The 25,265-nt window shown below is 44.9% G+C and overlaps 1 protein-coding gene across 2 annotated transcripts in view; it reads right to left on the reverse strand.

Moving 5' to 3' along the window:
- Positions 1–25,265, reverse strand: part of COQ8A (coenzyme Q8A) — a 366,784-nt gene that overhangs the window by 265,295 nt on the left and 76,224 nt on the right. For both annotated transcript variants that reach the window (XM_078649870.1, XM_078649871.1), the window contains exon 2: positions 16,116–16,315. In XM_078649870.1, the coding sequence (XP_078505996.1) occupies positions 16,116–16,292 (177 nt within the window). In that variant the 5' untranslated portion in view covers positions 16,293–16,315. The remainder of the gene's footprint in view (positions 1–16,115; positions 16,316–25,265) is intronic.

Raw genomic sequence — 25,265 nt, forward strand, 5'->3', positions numbered from 1 at the left:
AGTGTATTTTCTCGTGACGAAGTGAAGAGCAGACTGGCAGGAAGGGGTATTCTGGTCCCATTAAGCAGCTTGAACGGATTGAGAGCCGCAGGCGTCGGGCTGAAGCCAGGCAGATTTGGGGTGCTTCCTGCAATAAAGACCGCACTGTGTGATGTGGCCGACAGGTCTCAGGGTACCCCCCCCCCCCCCCCGCGCGCGGCAGGGAGGTGGGGGCCATGCTGATGAGAGCCCCCCCCCAATATATCCATCTGCGACATTAAATGGTCCCTATTCCGCCGAATTATTGATGAAACTCCATTTATCACTGAAAGTGACAGTTTGAAATGCATTGCTATAAATTCCACTGCATTCTCTCCTGTTGACGTCATGCTCATCATTCTTCTCTGCTCTTACGTCACAGTGACGTCTGCCTGTGTTTCGCGCTGCCTCACCAGCTGTGCTGCTAGGGGTTAAACACTGTAGTGTTCCTCGGTTAACTCGGAATGATTGCAATTATGTACAGTTCATTTATTGAAAGGCAACAAGGTGTGATCCGCGCTGCGTGGCCTCGTCGCCAGGCTCAGCGGCCCTAGACTGCTAAGAACCTTTTTTCCTCAGCGTCATAGCGTTTAGATAGTCAACTGTCCATCAAGCAAGCACCACGATTTGCCAAAATCTGACTGCAAAGAGTTACAATTTTACACGCAGATAATTAAACATACTCACCCCTGCGTGGGTAAATATAAACACACACAGTATAATTTGACGTCAATTCTTGCTTCTGAGCGTGGCTTTTTCTTCGCAAAGCGCCTACAATGGAGTGAGATTTTGAGAGGCACTAGACTGCCCATTAGTGCTTGAAGCATCTGCCAGGCTGCTTGGATTGTCACGCTGTGGTCGTGTGGATTACACCGTGTTTGCCACGGTTGCATCATGTGTTTGGGGGGGGGGGGGGGGGGGGCATGTGCGGTCACCAGTGAGTGCACAGCACGCACAGCTAGGTTAGGTACATGCGGACAGAGACTTCCGCACGCACAAATACACACACAAACACACAGGCACCTTCAAAGAAATGAGACGAGCAAACACACGCAAGGATACGACACACAAAGACATACAGACACAAAGACATACATACACTTAGATAAACGTGCAAGCTCATATACACAACTACACACAGGCACACACATAAGCGGAAGCACACAGGCACGCGCAAACACAAACCGAAGATAGTCACTTAAAATTAAACACAATAACACGAACTGATAATCACACGCACCAACACGCACACACACAGAAAAAAGATCATACAAAGTAGGCCCCTCCCACACACAACACACAACGACGCACAGACATACAAATATATCACGTGCATACAGCACACAGATAAACACAGACACAAAACACACCCGCATAAAAAACATGCTCACAGATTGTTACACACCAAGACGCGCGACCACTTAAAAACAAAAACACATACGACACACTGAAAAATACAGACACACAGGTAAACACAAAACAATTGACAACTAGCGCATAAACCCACGCACAAGCCTGGAAGCAAGTATCACAGGATGGCTGTTCGTTCCGTGCACCTTTGTTCTATAAGGTGCTCACAGGGTGCATTGGCCATATATAACTGTTTGGGGTTCTTATGAGTATTAATGTTCCTTACAGAAAATTCCAGCCTTGCCCACTTCGAGAACGGACCCACACTTCCGCATCACCTGAAAAACACACAATGGGGTGTTCAGAGGGGCGGCGGAGAGTGTAAATTACACGTGTATTTCCAATTGGCGAGAGGGGTTCATTAGAAGACGCACTTCGAGAACGGACCCACACTTCCGACTCACCTGAAAAACATACAATGGGGTGTTCAGAGGGGCGACGGAAAGTGTAAATTACACGTGTATTTCCAATTGGCGAGAGGGGTTCATTAGAAGACGCACTTCGAGAACGGACCCACTTTCGACTCACCTGAAAAACCCACAATGGGGTGTTCAGAGGGGCGGCGGAGAGTGTAAATTACACGTGTATTTCCCTCCGCTCCAGGGCTCAAAATGGGAGAAGAGCACACAGCAATTGAAAGAGGCGAAGGCAATATTAAGAGCGAGCCGGCCTCCCTGGGAGAGGCTCCAAGAGGAATTACCCGCAGCAGCCGCCACCGGCGTGGTTTTCGTGACGTCGTCCGGCTGGCGGAGCTGGACCAGGAGGACTGTCGGGAAAGCAAGGGATGTGGTTAGAGGATGCTACGAGGATGGGCCCCAGCGTCCCATGCTACTCATGCTCGCAGTGCGCACAGATCGGGGAAACACAATGACCACTTCCATGGAGATCGACCCGCCCGCCCCAGCTCCACGATAAAATGGCGGCCGCATTGCCGAGAAAAAAAAATAAAAAAATTACCAACCGCCCACCGCCGCATGACGTTTTCAAAGGGGCGGCAAGGGAAAAAAATCAGCGAAACGCCCACCAATCGCCTCGGGAAATGACGGACAGTTCTCTCTTCCAATGGCTAGCCTCCATTTATGGAGCTAGCCAATGGAACAGAGAGGCGGAACAAAGCCACACAGTGTAAGACATAAGATTTCGCTCTGCGCAGCTTTCGACAGGCGAAACCTAAAAATGAACTGTGCTGATATTTCAAACTAGATCAGAATTTAGGAAGCACAATTTAAGTTTTTTTTGTTACACTGATGTGTGGTGGGAAACATATCTGAATACGATCAAAACTTCAATACACCGAGTTATGACATTTCCACTCATCGTAAGTATGCGGTAAAACTGTATGCCTGTGCAAATGCAGTGGTCCTTTAAATTTAAAGTGTGTTGTCTGTAATGGCAATGCGCTACCACACCATGCATACTCCACACTATGCCACTCTACCCCACACTACGCGACACCCTGCCATTCTATCCCACGCCACCCCACTAACTTCTAGCCATGCTGAACAGCAGCCACACTGGTGTGCACCATGGCTAAAACATTGCCAGAGCTAACAGCTCTTGGATAGGAGAAACCTATTGGCGTTGCCAATGCTTGTTAAAAGCAACAACTGTTGAAAGAGAAAACAACAACAATGGCTCTTCCTTGAAAACAGCGGCTTAAAAAAAGGGAGAAGGGGAATGTGGCAGAGTAGGGTGGCCAGCAGCAGAGCAGAGTTAGAAAAAAGAAAGCCAAGTCAAAAGACAATACAGCTCACAGGGAGGAGGCTGCAACAGAGGCCCAGTGTTCTCGCAGGCAGTGGGATGGGACGCTGAACTAAGAGAAGACAATAAACAAACTACATCTCACACATGCCTAGAGCGCTGCTTTAATGAAGTGAACAAGAACATTTCAATGGTTTCATAAGCTGCTGGTAACTCTAAACATTGTGGGAGGAGGGGAAAATTACATCTTCTGAACAGATCAAAATATGGCAATAAAAAGAGGTGTAAAGTGGAATACCAGGCTTTCCTGTTTATCCTGTTTCAGCTTCACTCAGTGCTGTTCAGCGCAGATCAAAATCATTATCTGCTGCCGTACAAAACAAAAATAATTAAAAAGCAAGCACTGGCAAAATCAATAGGTTTGATGTTTATATGGTGTGCGGATCGAACATGCATGCGTACAGAATGAAGCATCTTGCAAATGTATTTTACAGAAAATAAAAACCATTTCCATCCTGTGGCAGCCATTTTTCAGATGCTTTTGCTAGGTTCCGAAACCAAAGTCGTCAATGGCACACGTCCCTTTAAGTTTTGGCTACAATACATTAGCCATAAACCTAGAAAATTCACGTCACTAACATGTTTGCATAGAATGAATAATTCTGTAACTGTAATAGGCAACAGTGACTCAGCAGAATAGACTACCTGCAGAACTTTTCATGGATTTCACTAAATGATTTGGTGTAGTCAATTCATCCTATATTATTCCATTGAGCAGGACACTGATACTTACCCCTACACTCTCTTACCCTTGATATCCTAGTCTCAATTACAGTGGTCGAAATACATAAAGAAAAGTATGGCAACTGTGATACTGGGAACAATGGGCCGTGGTCAGTGAGGGAAGGGGTCAAGATGGCTATGAACAGCAAAACATTCTGTAACTTTTTTGTTGGCCTTTCCCCTATTGGTGAATGCCTATAAAATAAAATGCACACACCTTTGATGAAATATAAATAAAACTTAAATTTATCCCTGGGAATTGCTTTTTTTCTGGTAGGCCAGCTTGGTTGGTTAATACAATCATTTAACGTGGCTGCGGGTGTAATCAAAGGGTCAAAGACTTGAATTCAGATTGGTGTACTGGGGAAATAGTTAAGTGTATTTATAGTGCTAAGTGGTCCTAGCCTGTGACAAAAATACTTTTTAAAAGAATTAGTTCAAAAAAGTATATATATATATATATATATATATATATAAAGAAATATCAAATAGGTTGCACACAATGTAAATATGCTGTCGGAAAAGGATTTTGTTTAAAGGATTACAGTGGTTTTAGTAGTTATGTTTTAAGTGATATGCTCATTGTACCTAGTGCAATCCCTGTTTATTGGTTTCCATTAAAAAGGAACATTATATCAATTAAACCCTATTCTCTCTGTGAATAGTCTTTAGGTTTGCTGATTAACAAATTGCATATATTTGCACTTCTCTTCAGGGTGCCTGGTACCTGAAAGAAGGCTTGCTTCTTTTTTAGCTGAGTCTCCCTTCACTCACTTCATAGAAGAATCCCTTCTCCCATTTTAACAAGTCACATGTTCCCATCAGTTGTGTTTCTTGTAAATAAAAAGTAAGGGAACTGTAGAAAGCAAACTACTAAAGCTTGGGAAAGTCATTCCCCATTCCCATGCCCACTTCGATTTCTGCTCATTTATAGATAAGGAAGTACTTCGGCTTGTAATTCCGGTCAACAAAGGAATATGTAACACTTGATATTATTGACAATTTATAACCTCGAGAAAGTCTTTGTATATGAAACACGTGTTGACTGTTTTTGTTGCAAATGATACGCCACTCTTTATGTTGACATATAGGGACTAAGAATGAATAAGCCCACTGTAAGAAATGGGATTCCCTGTTGGCTGAGGTATGCACACAGGCCAAGCAGGATCTACCACTATAGTCAGGGTAACCTAGATACACACTTAAAGATAACATGTGCTCATCCTCTGGTAGCTTGGCACAGATCAGTAAGGTTTATCTAAACAAGCAATTTGTAAAGTATTTGTGCAACACACACACACACAAACACACAGCAACACAATGAATACACCATACGTAGGTTTAGAAGATTAGAGAATATTTATCTGATTAAAACAAGACCAAAATGACAAAAATCCAATCAGAAGATGATGAGATATGATTTTTTAGAGATTAAATGCAAAAACACTGCTTAGAAGTCACTAGTGGTCAAAAGGTTACTTGAGATCACGAGGGACCGATGCAAATCCAAAGTTCAGACCGACCGCAATGGAGGGCAGGCCGGCTACAGGGTCCACACAGGGCCAGCTGAGAAAGTACCTTGGATGGAGCAAAGAGTCGACGCTGACGGCACGAAGTGTCTATCTTTTCCAAGAATTAGGGTTACTGCGTCATCGAGCTTCGCTAGGGTGAAGGCAATGAGTCGTCATCAAGCCACGTAGAGCATCATTGGGCCACGCAGGTTGTAGAATCGTTGACAAACAGCCTCGGCTTCAAAGGGCAATGTGTCGGTTCCAATCAACGCATAGGTGGCGAGGCATTGGTTTTGTAGCAAAATAGCTGCAGAACCCACTTCTGAGGCCCAGACCTTGGAGGGCACCTCAGGGAAGGACAGGACTCCCATAAGGCAGAGTCCAGCGGCACCAGCAGGACGTTTTTTGTGTCCCTGATACTTAAGAAAACAAGAGGTAAGCCCTTGTAGATCATTTGGAGAGAAGGCAGAGTCCATCTCTCATTCAGCAGAGTCAGGGAGCAGCAGGCAGAAGGGCAACAAGCAGCACAGCAGTCCTTCTGACAGAGGTGCAGTTCCATACCATCCAGAAGTGTCTGATTTTAGGGGGTAAGGGATCTGGTACTTATACCCAAAGGTTCCTCTGATGTGCACAAGGATCCCTTTCAACCCAGTCCTGTCTGCCAGGCTATCTATGGGGATCAAATTAGTGCTGTGTGTGGACGGTACACTACTTATTGAAGTGTAAGAGACAGCCCTTCCCATTCTTCTCTGTCCAGGAAGACCCATCAGAATGCAGAGGAGTGCTGCTCAGAATGCAGATGAGCCTCACCTTTCTGTTGCTGAGGTTGGCTGCCGTGGGTAGGGGTGCAAGGCCGTTAACTGCTTTTTAAATTAAATAGCGACACATGCTCAGTATGGTTAACGACTGGCTATGGAGCACGAAGTCAGGTCCTGGCCATCTTTATTTCTTTTTGCCATGACGTCACGGTCAGGACCACCCGATGCCTATTCACGAGGTCCATCTTGTGAACACCCCTACACAGTCTTTCACAATGGGGTGGTCGAGCCCCAATCTTAACATCCCTCCTTTACCCAGACATCAAAACACCAAACAAATAGTTGAATAACACTTGAAGGATGCACAATGAGAAAAATGGTGGCTGGCATTTCAAAATCAACTAGGCGAAGGGAGTGAAAAACAAGAAAGAGAGCAAGTGATGAGACATTTGCTGGAATATAAGTATAAACACATTACATGAGTTTACAACAAAATCTGTCAAACAGGAGGACTTCATTGGATGAGGCCTGAGGTGGCATCTCTTAGTCCCTTGCTGCCTGGGAGTCTCAACCCCGGCTCCAAACCTTTGTGGGTTACAGACCTCAGAATCATAGTGCAGACTTGAACTGTCCTCCCTCGCCCCATCGCTGGACTTGAACTGGGTTACTGGCAATGGAGGTTCATCGTCCGCTGGAGAGGGTAGCAGCAGGGGCGAGAAGACTTGGCTCCTTACATCTGGTCAATGGGTAATACTCCTCAGGTACTAACATACCTTGACTGGGTGTTGGTGGTTGATCAGCTTCCCTGGCTGCTGGTCGTTGGTACAGCTTGAAGAAGGACCTTTCTCGTGATCGGGTCAACCTCAAAAGGCAGTAGGAATTTGCTCTGGGGGATGTTAGTTCTTAACTAGCACCATGTCGCTAACATGAATGACTTCTCTCTTAGCACGTCTTTTTCATGAGATGTGGTCAATCTGGGCCTGGTGCCAACACAGCGCGTCATCCACTTGGTTTTTTAAGGCGGAGGGTTCTTTGTAGTAAGTACAAACGAGATCCAACAGGTAAGTACTTGTAGACCCATCCTCGTCGCCAAATGTATTAAGTACAAACGAGATCCAACAGGTAAGTACTTGTAGAAATCAGCTTTAATGCAGCACAGAGCAAGTAAGACCATCCCCCATCTGACCAGAGCTCCAACTGCCAACACGGCACATGAGAACTCCAGAACCAGGAACCCCACAACGATCTAGAGTGCCAGCCTAAAAAGAGAGCTAAGCACTGTACAACATTCTTCCACATGGGGAATAGTATCTTTTACAGGCAAATTCATGCAGAGACCCCGCGGGAAGTGGGAATACCCTTGAGACTCAAGCTTGTACAGCTCAAAATTATACACAGAATATACTATACTAGGCACACCCTTCATAAAATAGGGAAGATATCGCACCCATACTGCCTGCGACGCTGTGGGGAGTAGGGCACTTTCTACCACACTGTGTGGCAATATCCAAAGATCATGGAATACTGGATGAAAGTCATGAGGACCATATCACAAGCGGTTGAGGTGACGTTAACACCAGAGCCCAGGAGATGTTTACTGAATGTGTGGGAGCCGAATGATCTCACTCACCAGGCACAGGTGTGGGTCACACTAGGTATAATGTTAGTGAAGCGCAATATTGCACAAAAATGGGGAGCGGAAGAACCGCCATCACAGCATGGTGCGGGGATTTGGATACTGCTATGGTAACTGAGAAGACAGTGTGTATTAACCGGGGGTGTCCTCAAGAGTGGGGCAGGATCTGGGGGGCATTGAATACATTTTGGGGATACATCTGTGAACCTCCACGGGTACGGGTAGAGAGGATTCTGAAGATTGAAGTGACGGGGAATTGTGATTTTAACAACTGGAATAAGCTATACGATATCAATATGCCGATTGCCAAGAGCCTACTAATGTCTGGATATATTGCTTGTACTTACTGTCTGATTGTCTTGTGCCTTGATTATTTTTACAATAAAAATAATGTTATCAATTCATGCAGAGAGAACTGGGGTTCACCATGGTTATGGCATGTGGTGCAAGCCGGTATGCCCTCAGAAAAGCACACTTTATATTCTGTCCATTCGCCAGGGCAATTATGAAAGTCTTATATAAAGTCTGCATAAATCTTTCGGCTTCTCCGTTAGCTTGAGGCCAATGTGGCGTGATTCGCCTGTGACGCATGCCACAGGATCATAAGTGCTCAGTGAACTCCTGACTGGAGAACGGGGGCCGATTGTCTTTCGGGATCTCACTCAACAACCCATGGGTGGCCATGACTTTTTCCAAGCAGGGAATGGTTTAGCTGGCTGTCATTGACTATGACCTCAACTTCAGGATACTTTGAAAAATCATCTAGGACGACCAGTACGTGTCTGCCATTGCGTAGACTTCCGAAATCAGCACTGGCTCTGTGCCACGGGATAGGGGTGATGGTCTCCATGATAATGGGCACCAATGACGCCGCAGGTCAAGCAGCTTGACACAGCAGGCCTTGTCAGACAATACGTTCCACAAACTCATCCAAATTTGGGAACCATACTTTGCATCACAATCTTGATTTAGTTCCGACGATCCCCTGGTGAGCTGTGTGATTGAGGTCAACCACCTGTGGCTGCATGGTTCTCGGGATTACCAATCGGGGACCGCTCATTAAACACCCTTCTGGAGAGACAGCTATCTCCAGACCAACATCGAGAGGGGATGTCAGGGTCAGTATCACATCCTCAGTATGATGGGAGGCTTTGTGAATTAGGATGTAGCAATTTCCAGAAGTTACTGCAGAGATGGCCAGTTGAAGGCATTCATCAGTAGCAGTTGCCTTAATGTCCGCAAGGGAGATGGGCAGCAGCCTTGATCGTTCCACCACCAGTCAAGCTTATTCCTCCACTTCCTCAGCATCTCACTCCTCTTCCACAGGGGCAGGCCTTGCTTGCCATGATGGATAATCAGAGGGCTATTGTGATCCGGGCTGATATAATCCAGTGAAACAGTATGCTTGAAGTTGAAGAAACCATTTCTCGATTCTTGGAGGTGGTTTAGATGAGGACCCAGTGAAAAGAGGGACCAGTGGCTTGTGGTCCATATGAACTGTGAATAGCTGGCCATGCAAGTAAATGTGGAAAGGCCAGCAGCCCCAATGCACCACAAAGGACTTTTTGTTCAATGAGATAGTGCTGCTTTGTCTCAGTCAGGGCACAACGGGCGTACGTCACTGGGGCCCATTCACCATTGGATTGCTCCGTGATAATACAGCCCCTAAGCCAGTGGTGCTGGCGTCGACTGACCATTCTGACTCCCAGCTGGGGTCAAAATAAACCAACGCGGTGTCTCCAAACAGGGCTCCTTTGGTTGCCTCTAAGGCCTTCTCCTAGGGACGTTCCCCTATTTCACGTGGTATTGGCTTTGGTCAATTCTCGAAATGAGGCAGTGAGGGCTGTCTGGTTCTGGATGAAACACCCGCAATATGTAACCATCCCTAAAAACCTGCACACTCCAGTGACAGTGGTGGGCGCTGGCTGGATGTTATGGACTTTTGCAGGATCTGGCATGGCCCCCCTCCTCCAAGAAACTGTACCCAAAGAACGCTATCTCCTTTTGAAGAAACACACATTTTTCTTTGTGGAGGGTGAGACCGTTGTCCTTCAGTCTTTTAAAAGTGTCTGTTAGATTGTCAAGACATTCCTCCAGTTACGGTGCATGGACCAGAACGTCACTACTGACATTTATGACTCCTGTGAGGTAAGCCAAGACCCACCTGATTGGGTCTTGAAATACTTCTGCCACAGTATACACTCCGAAACTGGGGCATTTTTACCTCCGCAGACCCACATGGGTGAAAGATTTAGTAATCACTCTAGATTCCGGTGCAAGCATTAGCTGGTGGTACCCCGCACTGAGGTCCATTTTGGAAAACCACCTGGAGTCGCGGACTTCAGCCACGATGTCATTGACCGTGGGTGTGACATATCTTTCACATAGGATGGCCAGATTGGGCAGGCACATGTCAACACAAATTCGGACTTCCCCCGGCTGCATGGGTTTTCGTGCCACCACCACTGGGGATACCCAGGGCGTAGGGCCATCAACCTTCTTGATGGCTGCTTGCTCCAATTTGCACAGTTCAGCTTCTACCTTGGGCCGTAGGCGAAAAGCTACCCTTCAATGCTTCAGCACAACAGGTTGGATAGAGTCATCAATGTGTAAATGTATCAGCCGGTCCTTGAGACTTCCTATGCCTTCGAACAGAGATGCAAACTTGTTGAAGGCAAACGCAAAGAGTTGAAGGCACTCTGCCATCCGGCAGCTTACCAGCATTCCTGAACCACATTTGGTCAGGTGCACCTTGGTACGAGTCGAGTAAGACACGTGTGCGATTTCGGTCCTGATGACGCCGGCCAGTGGGAGTGGTGAGGATGATCCATATGCGAAAACCTGGGTAGAGGTGAGGCGTAAGACCGATTGAAAGGGGAGTGTCTTTAGGACATCTTGCACCAAAATATTGATTGAAGCTCCTGTGTTGATTAACACCAGTACCTGATGGTCTGCCAGGAGAATGCTGTACTTATGCTGTATATATAAAATACAAACATTTACATTTACTTGGGAATGTATATCCACCAGGTCCGAGTGTTTGGATGGCATGAACATTTCCCTCTGGGTCATCATCATCCATGTCCTCTTCATCGTCTGGTATAGTGGGAGACTGCATTGCGCTGATTGTATTGGGTTTCTGCCCATTTTTCGGTGTGGAAGAACGGCAGACCTTGGCAAAGTGGTCAGGCCCATTGCATGCCGAACACTGTTTTCCGGGAGCAGGGCAGGGTCCTTGGTTGGGATATGACCCTCCACAGCCGTAATGCATCTTGAGAGTCGAGTTGGATTTGGGGCGGGTTTCTTTTTATCTGTATTCTTATCTGCATTCAGTCTTCATTTGACGTTGTAGAGCTACTTCCATATGTGCAGAGAGTTCTTTGGAGTGACCAATCGTCAGCACGTCTGACATGGACATCCCTGGAACTTAGAAGAGCAGCCTTGTATGAATTGTGCACAAAAGTTATCATCGGCATCTGGCAAAGGGCAGGTGCCGGCCAGGTCTTTAAGGCGAGCATAAAAAGTGTCCATGGATTCCTCAGGTAGCTGACGGGCCTGGCATAGGAAAAACCTCTCATAGTTGGGATTTGAGGGGGGACCGGAGTGAGCAGTCATAGCCTATTTTAACATAGCGTTGGTGAAGGGAGGGCCAGGCTCGACAAAAGACTTTCCCAGTTTTTGGATTGCCACCCCTCCCAAGAGTAATAGCATGGGACACTGTCAATATTTTCCTGGCCCACCGCTGCTCGCTGCTAGAGCGGGTGGGGGCCTATCCATCACAAACTGTTCCAGAGCAGGTATGGGTCAAGCCACTGACCATGGGTGAAGGCGACTCAACCTCCAATGCAGCAGTTGGGGAGAAGCAGTTGTAGGATGTAGTAGGTGTAGTAGATAGTAGGTGGTGCCAAGCTCGTCGTGGTACAGTCCTATGGCATGATGCACATGTCCCAGGAGCACTGGAGCCTTGACAGCCTATTATCTGAGCTAGGGATGGGGCCTAGTATCCTATGTGCTTGGCAGGCATTCCTGAGTTGAGGACATGGTAAGGGCACTAGAGGTGCAGGCAGGAGGTGACAGGTACATGTTGCAAGGCTCACCAGGCAGCCAGATGATGTGCAGGCAAGCAAGTCAGAGAGCATGCCACGCCTAAACAATACAGACAAAAGTCAGTGCTGTGGCTGGTATGCAGGCACCCCTCCAGTGAGGCACTCCGATCCTGATGGAAAACAGCTGTCGCTGATATTCAAGCACCACTGACCAGAATCTCTGCCATGAATTGTAGGGTTTGAAACCTGCAACTTGGCCCCTGGTGTGCATGAAGATGGGGGGGTTGGGAGTGGGGATAGGGACGGGGGGTTGGGGGGGGGGGGGGGGGGGGAGACAGAGCTTTGTGGGAACCGTTGTAGGAACGAGGCCAGGGAAGCGAGGCAGAGCACATCACTCCTTCCCTCACGGAGACTTCAACATGCACAGCTGAGTGCAATGCGCGGTGATGGCAGGAGCAGGCTGCACGGCCAGAACAGGCCATACACAAGGAGCAGGTCTCAGCAGGGGCAGCGTAGCAGCAAGGGACGCTCTGCGGACAGAACAGGCTGCAGCAACAAAAGAGCAGCTGCAAACGCTCCAAGGGTCACGGCTGGAGAACAGCAGTCACGGCACCCAGGAACAGCAGTCACGGCACCCGGGAACAGCAGCCCGAAGATGGGAAGGCAAGTAGCCACTCGTCACCAGTTTGTTGAGTCAGATGCAGTGTGTAGGAGTGCAAGGCCACTAGGTGCTTTTGAAATTAAATGGCAACACAGGCTCGTTATGGTTAACCACTGGCTAAGGACCACGAGGTCAGGTCCTGCCAATCTTTATTGCTTTTTGCCATGACGTCACAGCGGGACCACCCGATGCCTATTCACCGGGTCCATCCCATGAACAGACCTACACAGTCTTTCACCATGGGGTGGTTGATCCCCAAACGTAACACCTGAGTTTGTGGCTGTCTAGAGTGAATGCACAAGGTGTAGCTGTCACCCAACACAGAAGTATATTGGAGACAGGCGTTAAGGCACAAAGAGCAGCAGGTTCAGAGAAATGTTGACTTTCTAAAAGTGGCATTTCAAAAACAGTAATATTACAGCCAATTTCACAAGTAAGGAGGATTTATCATTACCATTTCAAAGAAATAAAACATGAAAAAGCTACTCCTCTCTGATCAGGAATTACAGCTTAAAAGTGTATTAAGGAATTTTCAATGATAGCCTAGGAGAGCAGTAGTGAAAAACGAAATAGGTTATTTGTCACTACCAGGACATGCAAAACATAAAAGTATATGTACTACTGCCCATAGGGTTACTTTGGGCCTACCTTAGGGATCACCTTGTTGTAATAAACAGGGAAGTTTAAGGCTTGGCAAGTGGTTTCAAATGCCAAGTAGAAGTGGAAGTACACTGTACACACGGGCACTGCAGTGGCCCTAGTAGCATTTGAAGTACAGGCCCTGGGCATATAGTATATCACTTTACAAGTTACCTACCAGTACAACAAATATGCCAATCGGCGATACAACAATGTCAGCATGTTTAGGGGAGAAGCACATGCACTTTAGTACTGGTTATCAATGTTAAAGTGCTCAGAGTCCGAACACCAACAAAAAGAATCAGCAAAACAAGAAGCAAAAAGTCTGGAGAAAGATCACCCACCCAAAATCGTATTTCTTGTGCTTTGCCCTTAATATGGGAACTATTTCAATATTACTACACAGGTGTGCTCCCATCTGTCGGATATATAGCTTTGATTGACGGCTCTGCCTGGTCAATCACATGCCACCCATATGTAGGAGAGCGTTAGCTTGGTGAGCAGCACCAAGTGTATAATTCGAACATAGGTTCCCTCTTACTGTACGGGCTTCATACTTTAGCCATACCCTTTATCTGTATGTGTAATTCCTATCCCACTGCAACCGTTGAAATAGTTAGCATCTTTGCATATAACTTTAGAAGAGAAGAATGCTTTGAAACAGCAGCTCAGAGAAATGGAACGGTTCTTAATTTCCCCTCTGGTCACATCATGCAGCCCCCTTTCCAGCAGAGCTGTGATGGGTGCTCTGTGCTGAGGTGTGTCAGCCACTAAATAGATCTAACACACTAGACCAATAGACAGCTACAGGTCTTGTTGACTGTAGTTGTAACTTAATTGATCTCAATACCTCACTGCAGAAATACCATTTATCAATGCGTGCCGGGTGATGTTTACTGAAATATTACCATGTGACAAGATTTTAACAAACGAACAGATAATTAACGAATGCTTTGAAGCAATCAGAGATGCACTGTGTTCAAGTAAGAAAGCCCAAATCTATCGCTGCATAAGGTTATGATCTGAAGTGCCCATGTCTGACGAAACCCAAGTACCACTGACAATGCACGAGTAAGTAGAGTATAAAAATGTCTCTTTCCCACAAGTCTCTGTAGGCACTTCTTCAGCCCCAGGTACTGGAAGGGACAGCCTATTCGTAGCACAGTGGCTCAACTAAGGGAGATTCCAAATTCACCAAATCTTTGGTGTAAATCACAGGTACCCTTACGTTTTTGATTGAAGAATGCAGGTGTTTGTGATCATTAGTAGGTTTGTTAATGGCGTAAAGAAACCGAACATCAGAATGAATGCAAACAGAAAAACCGCAATCACCCCCTGATGGTCAAGCAAGAAGAAACCCAACAGAGTTCCTTAACATTCGAAACATGAAATACTAAGACAATTAAAACTTTTTTATTTAAAACATAACCCCAGCAGAAAACTATCAAAACCATATATATGTATATATCATTTTAAAATAGGTATTAAAGAAGCCTGTACTTCTCTACATATAAATATTAGCAACAGGGCACACAGTCTGAACTTCACTACTGAGTCAAGGGTACACAGGAGAGGCAGACTGAGGACTGGGCTATCTGGCTGGTGTTTCTAGCTCCAGAGAGAGCTCTTGAAGCTTTCAGATGTGCTATGTTTGCACACTAATGTAGTGCCATGCTTCTTTAGCTTCCTCGGTGATAACTGCCAACACATAGACCCCTCATCAAAAACCTTTCGGCCAGTCCAAGTAACTAATTTTTGAGTGTGAATAATGCATCTTGCTGATTTTACAGACGTATTACAGGGGCTATGAGGCCCACAGATTTGACTGGAGAGCACCAAGTTGTAGTGAAACTATAAATGTTCATTTACCCTTTGATGACATTTCTGAAGAAGACAAATTCAGTTTCACACACAATTTTAGAATTTGGTTGCTAACTTGGTCATTTTAAATAGTATGCAAGATGTACTGACCGTTCTACAGCTTGCAAAGCAACTTAGGATTCGTCTTCCTCGCCTCAAAACCAACCCTCCCGTTTACAAATATTTACAACCAGCCTGTATCTGATGCCACTGACACCCCTGTAGATATGATAAAGCTAGCATCAAAGGCTATGCAGAATTACTCGTTACTATAAATGATCAATGTTAAAGTATGAGGATTAAAATTGAACACCAGATATAAATCGTTCATCGCGGAACTAGTGGGTCAACCTTACCAGCACAGTAACTTGCACTACCCACTGCAAAAGACCAAGCCATGTTCCCCAGCCTCTACAAAGGTAAAGAGATCTGCACTAGCTCCAAAAGGCGACCATATTCACGGATAAGGTGTTACACATCCAATGTTGGTGGCTAGATATACCCAATAGTGTAGCTACTAGAGAGGGCATTATAGCCACTGGAGCAACAAAATATAATAAAGGACGAATAGCATGTGAAATCTCTTCTGTTCCAAGAACTAACAGACAAACAACTCCCTGCAAACTAACATTCTCCTGCTATGTATTACATCAATAGCAACAATTCCAAATAATGACAAACAACGAGCATGTGCCTAAATCTATATATGCCCATGGAAACCTTTAAAAGCTTGATGGTCTCTTACAACTGGTAGTCCAGAGCCTTCTTCACATTGCATACAGTTTGAGTGAGAGGGGTCTACTCACTCCACACTACGGTAGCACGCGTACACACACTTAACCACGGAGTACAGATAATATTGAGGTTTACTATATAAAATTAGGTGTGCAGTAACACTCAATTCTTTTTTTGCATCTCTTACAACTGAAGGCAGGTGGTGAAAAACTTAACAGTCAAGTGCAACACAATACTCAGCAATTGTAGCCGGTGGCGAGGCTCCCACACAATTTCCCTTGATGGAACCCACCCTCTGATTTCCTTAGAGGAAGGTACATCCTAGGCGGGAAAAGAGAGGCAAGTCTGCTTTTTTACCTGCATTTTTTCCATGGCCGAACTGAAGCGGGTCTCTGCGGCCACCTGCCAGTTCCGTGCCATGGCAAGAGCTTCTCCCCCGAACACTGCATTTCTGATCTGTCCAGATTGGGATTCCGCAACTGCTTTGCTGAGCTTTGCAAGGCCCCTTAGAAGCATGATGGCATCACTCGCCATGGTGGACGCTCTTCTGTGCCTTCCTGTAGGGCGGATACAAAGAACAGGAGGTAAGAAAGGAGGAAACAATAGGACAGGGTTACACAAACTATGACAGGTGCCACTTATTAAAGAATGCAGGCAAAAAACAAGTACGCTTTACTTCAACCAATGAACAAGGGGAAAAAAGGAAGATATTTCAATTCAAACAAAAATATAGTTTAGAGAAGCCACGAGAAGCAAACAAAGTAATGCAAAACACAGACAATGATATTGGTTATATGGCTAATCTTGGCAAGGCTTCAAAAGTACTTCACTAGCATGACCTGGAAAAGTCTTGCATGTATTCAAGCCCCAACTAAAACAATCAACAGCCTACTGCAGTGAAAGGAACAAAAGAAACGTGAATTCTATATAAGATGCATCTATAAGATAAACAATTTAAATAGTGCACAGTCAGCATATGTCTGAGATGTACACTATTGTGCAGCAGTGCAATGAAAGCACTCTGTAGGCGGTGGATCGATACACTAAGCAGCCAACAGAGGTGAGCAAGAAATACTCCTCCTCTAGGTGGGCCCAGAGGCCATTATGTCTATATTTTAAAGAATCGTTAATGTTGCTGTGTTAAGCCAGACCGAATAAACTCTTGCACCCTCATCTCTGTATAGGGCACAAGCCTCTAACATGTGCACGCACTAAAAGACTCCTGGGGAAGTCAAAGCAAATGAAACCAAGCGAACATGCAGCGTAACCCAGAGCGTCAAAATAGGGAGGCCTGTTTGAATAAAAGACGTGCTCTTTTTCCTCCCAACACGTTGCAGTGCAGCGTATTGTGAGGTATAAACCCCCGAAATTCTGAACAAGCTGCGCCTTGCGGTCATCACTATGCAAACGATAAACGCTTCTTTGAGTGGTATCTTAATAGACTCCAAGTTATCTATGTTTCCAAATTCCTACACAAACACAGACGGAAAACAAAGGATTTACTGTTTTCAACTATTTTTTTCAATGGAAAAATACACAAAGTGAGTCTTTTTTTGGGTGACCCTGCCTGTCCATCACGATATCCTGACTAATATTTGTGCTGATTGATGGAGCAGGAGGAATCGGAACATTTCTTCAAATAACTACAAATATGTACGTGTTGAAAGCTACAATGCTCACGAGTAGCGTTTTTAAATATGGCAGAGAGGAAAGCCAGATGGCGTCACGCGTAACTGTGCACATAACCGCATGCTCTAGGCCGCACACAAAGCTGTGGTCGGCTTTTTAAAGCTCGCTCACTAAATGTCTCGCCAGTGCAGCGCATGCGCTGGCTCAGGCGAGACCTACAAAATGGCCGTATAGATGTGCCACATTAAACTTGAATACAATGGGAAGTAAAAAGCCTACCTATGGACCCAATTGCCATTATGCAATTGCTACTTAACCTAGAGGTGCTCGTAGACCACCAGAGTTGTAGACATGAAGTATTCTCATGCTTTAGGTTTAGGAGTGTATGTGGGCAATAGGGCATGCATACCGGCACCCGGACACACGGGTATGGGCTAGCCAAGCCATTTGGATGCACGTCTTCATGGCCTTATATGATCCTACAATGAATAGTATCCTGTGTGGACAACTCACTGGAGCTTGCACCCAAGTCACTCACTGTTCAAATGGCGCAAGCCTGTTCTCCTAAGTAGATAGCAAAGTTAACGTTGTCATAACAAGAAGATGGGAACACCTCGTTAGAGGAAGAAAGAACTTTATAAATGCAATTACAATACACTCCCCGGTAGCTTCATTTGCAATTGTGGCATCCTCAAACACCACAGTTGTTCAATTCACATTACTAATCTTTTGTTAGAACGCACTTAGACCAAAACAGTCTCATGGCATTAGGTGAGTGGAATACCAGTTCAAGCCTTCCACACTTCCAGTGAATGCAACAGCCCCAGCAGCTCTGCAAAATGAAGTACACTAGCCTACTACACTGGCAATAGCAATGATGTGCTTAATCTGCAACGTATTGTGATATGCATCCAAAGCTAAAGATCCATGAAACCATCGTCTAATGCCCGCTGATTCCAATCAGGGTTCAGACTCCTACATCATCCTTCCAAAGACCATGCATTTTTGCCCAACACCACAAAAACTTCCCATTAGGCCATGCAAACTCCACACTGGGGGAGAATATTTTACACCGAGTCACGTTTCGGCAACATTCTTGGTGAAAGTTTACACAGCGAATTTGTTAACTCCACCAAAGACAGCGTGGACTTCAAGCATACCGAACAGCAAAGCTTGTGTAAACAGTTCAGAAAACAAAGCATAAAGAAGCATAACTTGCGCCACAATTCACCCAGCCTATGGTATCAGACAGCAATAATGTAAACAGTTAATGTCTATGCAGCATCAAACTCACTACTAGTACAGCTTTGTGGGTGAACATGCTTGCTGCAGGAATTCATAAATGACTTTCAGGTGACAGTTGCACATTCATGTTGACTCCCACTTTTCCAAACCAATAATGACTATACCCAGAGAGGACTCATTTACTTCGCCCCCAAGGGAGATGCCCCCTCTAGCCAGAAAGTCAGTGACTCATGCCTACATCCCTGAAAGGCCTATAACATCAAAAACATCAGTAGAATTAACTGAATTGAATATCCACATTTTCTTCGTGGTCACCCTGGATTGTTTGCCTTTTGCTGGACCCTCTAGTTTTGCTGACTAATTGCCATATTTAACTTCCCTTCAAATCCCTAGTATGTGGTACAAAATGTATGCCAGGGCCTGTAGGGTAAACAACACTAGTGGACTGCAGCATTCACTGACCCATCACTGCATTTGCAGTACAAACATGGCGTCAAGTCTACCCTGTGTAGGCCAGCAGTAGCAAGGTAAACCCTCAATTCAACCTGGCAAAATAAACCCTTTTGCCAGCTCAAAACCTCCCTGTTAAAACCTTAATAAATAACCCCTAAATAAGCCTTTAAACGGTGGGACATGTCTACCATTACATTTCTACATGTTTTTGCAGGGTCCTGCATCCCAAAGCTATTTTCACTGTGGCAGGCCTAGCTGTGTTACATAGAAAACCAGAGTATAGATTAAACTCCTAATGTTGTATCTTTAGAAAGGGACTAGCTAGAAAAACAATGAAACGGATTATTTTAATAGTAAAATAAAAATCCAATGGTGAAGTCGGATTTTTACTAAATATTAAGGAAAGTAACTTGGGCGCACCTGAAAAGTAAACAGGATGCTACAACAATTCTTATGTCTCACCTGTACAGTTGCTGATGAACCCTGCTTTTATTCTACCAGACTTCAGTCTTTGGATTAAACTGGATTTTGGTGTGAGATGTGTGTGTGTGTGTGTGTGTGTGTGTGGGATTTGCCACAGTACATTTCCCACACTCATCCCCAGAATGAAGCCCACGTTTAACGTGTTCGAAGACTACAACATCTTGAATATGCCTAACAGGTGGAATTTCGGAACTTTTATCCCATTGCCCAGGAGTCAGTTCCACCCACTAGCTTGTGCCATGGACAAATGTGGCATGCCCAGGCACTCACTTCAGAAGATTGCTGGACCTCATAAAGAACATAAGAGGACTGGGCATGCTGGAACCGAAACAAGATCTACAAGGTGGGCACATGTAACGAAGAAGCAGATGTTTCCCAAAGAGAAGGAGGGTGGGGCATGGTCAGGAGTGAATACATATATCCGCCCTGGTTTCTCATAGCAGAGACGAGCTAAAAGGTGATGGATTGGAATGCACCCAGTTGATCACCAGTGGCTTTAACTGATTAAGGCATTTGCATCATAGTTTTTGTTTTGTCCAAGCTGTGAAAATACAGAGTATTTCTCTATCACTCAGTAAAAACTAAATTACAAAACTGTATGGTGGCCTGAAAGTGTGGGTGTCCAACGTGGTTTTGTGGCAATGAATGACTATCCTACTTCAGCCCAGCAGTAATAGCCCTGCTAAGAGGAAATCCGGTTCAATCATCACCTATGGCTGTGCGGCTTCTCCACTACGTTTCTAAGATGCTGGAAAGGCCCAGTATCTGAACTGCAGGGTTCCACAAAAATGATTTGTCACCCGTCATCTGGAGGGACTCTCTCAGGAGAACTTAAACGACGCTTTGGCAGAAATCCAGCCTGGCTTCAACCTCACCTTGAGATGGTGCGGTCATATTAACACATCAAGCACTTTATCCGTGGTCTTATATTAATGCACAAAGCATTAAGTGCTTAATCCCTGGACTGGCCTTCCAGCTCCAACACTTCACTCTTTAATTGAGCTTTTGTATTCAAACACGGATGGTCTATTTATGTGAATTATACATGAGATGGATATCGCTGCCCTGGACTGGCTCCAGTATTTAACGCCTTAAATAGGCTTCATCCTTTTATGGAATGTAGTCGATGTTTACTAATGCATATTAAAAAGATTTTAATTAATCCGTCAATACATTATTAAACCCGTTTGGTGGACTGAAAGTGTGGATGGGTAACGTTGTTTTGTGACAATGAAAGCCTACACTGCTCCAAACCAGGCTTTGCAGATAAACATGCACCCATCTTTGAGTACAGCACACAAAGGAGATACTTTCTCGCTGCTGGCAGCAAGCCTCCCAAAGCAGGCGGTTTTAGTTGTGGCAACAAAGGGCTAAGAAACCAAAAACAAAACACACTGCAACTTTGCAATGACAGTTCCTGTCAAAGAAGCACCATTGACCTGTGCCCCAAAAAAATAAAATAATTAAAAACAAACCACAATATTCTCGGAGGTTTATGATACTTTTCTATACATCGTCAAACAATTTGAAGTAAGAAACATATCCACTTCTAAATATAGTCTCACTTGTACACCTTCAGAAAACCTTGCACATACGTTTCACTTTTCCACACCATCCCAGCAAAATCAAGGCAGAGACAGCCTTCCCTGCACAAACCCTTTATGCAATGGAGTGCTTCGGAGTTTTATCTGAAGGGGAGTGTATACGGGCTTTTTTTCTCTCACTAAAACAGGAGTAAGTCCAGCTTAGGAGCAGAAAGGACATGGAGGAGAAAGGAGAAAAGGGAGACAGTAGATAATAAAGCCATAGGCTCGGAGTTGTAATTTACAGTCAGTTTTTGTAAAGTGCCTCACGCAGGTGGGGTCACATCAGTGCGCTCTGAGAAAAGTAAGAGGTGCAATGGTGGAACATGGGCAATACTAATTTGATGCGCTTAATAATATGGTGAACTCAAAGTGATTTGTTGGGGGATTTTGATAGGACCTAGAGAGCAGAGCACCAGAAGGAAAATCCGCTCTTAAACTTCACACCGGAATACAGTGAACGGGATAGTGTCTGGAAGAGACCGAAAAACACTGAAATCTTAACCACTGGGTGAGAAGTAAAGTACAATCTAGAGAACTTGCGGAATTAGATGAGGGATGAGCCGGGATGCATGGCTCTGTGCCTTTTGAAGTGTTGCAAGATATTTTCTTTTTAAACAACTCTGCAGACTTGAAATTGCATTAATCTAGTTGTCGGGCAACAACTGGGAGAACTAGAGCTACTTTGAGAGACCCGGTTAGCAGAGGGCAGATTCCTGGTGGGTGTTTTTTCTTGAGATAGGAAGGAAAGGCAGGAGTCAAACAAAAAACGTAAATAGCTTAGTATCTGTATTAGCGTAGAGGGATATTAAAATTTGCAGTGGTCCCAATGAAGGAAAAAATTATCAATGGCTCCAGACGCCCCTCAATATCTTGACCAGGCATCTCCAACAAGCAGCTCGTGAGCTACTGGTAGCTTTCCAGTAGTTCTCCCATGTGCAGAGCATCCTACGAAATCAGAGGCTATTGCTTGGATGAATTAACTTAGGTATACCAAAATTGAAAAGTGTGTGTTCATGTGTATATTTTCAAAGCTCAGAAGGTGATGTTTGGAGAGAAATGGTGTAAGTTCCAAAACATGTCCCCATTTCCAGTTGATAAAACTTTTCTTGCTTTACTACTGCAAACCCTGCCTGATGCACTGAGGTAATCACCGCTGGCAGTCTTGCATGTAATGTCTGTATAACACGAATATTAGTAGCTCAGCATGACTTACATTCAACATAAGTAGCTCTTGTTGCACAACAGGTTGATATGCCTTGCCTAAAGATTTCATTACTTATATACTGTACTTTAGAAAGCACAGAAAATGCTTTCTTGTGAGTCACACAAAAGAGTAATGTCTCATGACTGATATTCTATACTTTGAAACCTGCAATACTGTCCAGCCTATTTTGTTCCCATGTGGCCACCCGATTGTCCACATCCCGCCTCTACGCCCACACAAATCTAAGAAAGTTTAATATATTTTACCTACACCTTAATGAATCACATGGTTTCAAAGTCGATAGACTAATAAAATCCATTGATAAAGACGGTAGGTCTATTCTTAACAAGCTGGGTACTTTAATTTTTTTTTTTAACTGCTGTTAGTATGCCACAAAAAAAATAATAAAAAACACTGCCATAAACGTGGCAGTTTAGTCAAAACAAATCTGAAATGAAAAATATTTTTTTAAAACAATTGCTTAAAACTTTAATAGAACGCTGCGAGTGCTTGCTAGCAAACAGGCATTCTTAGAACAGGTAAATAAACTCGTTTTAATGCACTCTGCAGGAACATCGGATTCTTATGGTCACAAAAAGCTACTATTGTTTATGAAAGATAGGAACCAGGAGGCAGTTTTAACATGCAAAGATATGCAAAAAAAATACCAATAGTAGAAAAAAATTGAATTGGAAAAACAAAGTAAAATGTATATTGATACTTGTATAGCGCACTACTCATCCGCAAGGGTCTCAAGGCGCTTGTACGAATACCGCTGTGGAACCCATCCTGGCTTTCCCTGTGAGGTGTCCACTCCTGGGCACCCCCAAGGTGGAGGCCAAGCATCCTTAGCGTTGTGGGGCCGTTGTGGAGATTAAGCAAGCTATTGCCCAGAGTTGCAGAGTGGGACTCCATGATTGGAATAGGCACCGAGGCGAGAATTATCAGGTCCGTGGACATTTTTGAGCCCAAGACCCACCGAGGCGGGGAATTGAACCCTGGTCCCGGGCTAGACCTCTGCATCAGGGTCTGCCGCTCTAACCATTGAGCCACACTTCTCCACTCTGCCGCTCTAACCATTGAGCCACACTTCTCCAAGTATAGGGCCACTATACCCTGGCACAGACAAGCATTTCTTATTAGGTGGATGAGCACAAGTGATCAGGATTATGCGGTACTACCAGTGCAAGAGAGCAGAAGTGGGGTGACCCATTCGGTAGCCTGGGAGGGCATAAGGTTAATGACAGCTGAACAGGCCAATGGATGATGAGGGCTGCCCCAAAACCGCCATATCCATCTAAATCAATTTATAGAGATAGCTCTATGTATCTATATAGATATAGATATGGATGCATTTATTTCTCATTTTATTAGTTTTGATTTGAGGCTAATAAGAGACAAAAAGCTCACTATGCCAGACCTAAACATAAAATAAAGGAGTAAGCAGACTTCATAAGTACCCTGACCACACTGCGAGCCACTCAACTACCTGGAAGAAGAGTCAACAGTATTTCCATAACACAGGTTTGTTTTGGGGTGGCTGGACTAAAGGTTATTCTTTTTACAATGTCCTCATTTGTTAGGTGGATAAGAGCCTTGTGCTCGGATAGCACCTCCTGTCCAGGAATGATCTATTCAGAGCAGGTGCTCTGCATAAGAGGAGGGGCATGGCCAAGCTCCACCCACCATCCATCACAAGGGGACATGTTTATAGTACAAGAAGGTCTATTACCTAAACATTAGAGGAGAGACTGAGCCAAACACCACTCCTGAGCAAAGTCAGGCACGCCTTTCTGAAACATTGCAACCACCCCAGCAGCTAACATAACATTTAACTCAAAGCACAGTTTTCTCTCCAGAGGTGAGAAAAATATAGAGCAGCTGTTTTATCACTAGTGGGTTTCTGAAGAGGAAGAGGGGAGGGATCCGAACAAGAAACTTTTCAGTGTTAAACACTTGCTACTAACATCTGTAGCAATTTGTAGGATACATGTTCAAATACTACCAAGGGTAGCCCAGACTCCCAGAGTCCGTAAAGTGATTACCAATACATTAAGGGTAATAGCCATTATTTATAGTGCTTAGAAACTGCAACTGCGGTATAAAGTTGCCCTCAACATCAACAAATGGAGGGAATCCAAGAGGCAAGGATGAGGGTAGGGTAAGTGTTGAACTGTAGTACATGTACAAGTTGTAAGTTGGAAAGAACATTTCTAGCAGCCACCAACTCATGGAAGGGGCGGCAAGAGTTGGCGGAAAGCTAGGGTAAAGCCAGTGCATTACTGTTTCAAACGGACTGTACCATGCGGTGCTACAACACAAGCAAGAGCGGGGAGTCTCCTGGTCTTTTTGACTTTGAAGTCATGCATGTGTAATATGGCACCAACTGTAACAATCTGTAGGGCGTGCGGTTTTCTTTGTGTAGCTACAAAAAAAAAAAGTTACTTTGGGTTTTTTTTGTACATGGATGAAAAAGGAGCTTTTACCAAGCAACTAATATGGAATCACTTAAAAGTAACAGATCCATATTTGGGAAAACCTGCACTCGAATGATACACAAGAGCACCAGGGAAAGTTCTAAAGTCTTGACATGTTGCCATCACTTGGTTTCTTCTGCCAAAATGTTCTTGCTGACAATCCCCAATCAAAAGAATACTCTGGAAAACAAATGTAAGTGCCAGGACAAGTGCCACCACACAATGATCAACCAACCATGAAAGCGACACAGAGTGCATGCCTCACTCTGCTGGCCATGCAGACGCCTTCACTGTTGCCATGAGTGGGATACATCTGGGATATAATAATCCACATTTGTAAAGCGCGAACAATCACCCGTACGGGTCTCCAGGCGCTGGGGGCCATCGGGAAGATTAAGCAAGCTATTGCCCAGAGTCACATGGTGCTGGG

This window comes from Lissotriton helveticus, chromosome 6 (assembly GCF_964261635.1).
Source record: "Lissotriton helveticus chromosome 6, aLisHel1.1, whole genome shotgun sequence".
Taxonomy (NCBI): Eukaryota; Metazoa; Chordata; class Amphibia; order Caudata; family Salamandridae; genus Lissotriton; species Lissotriton helveticus.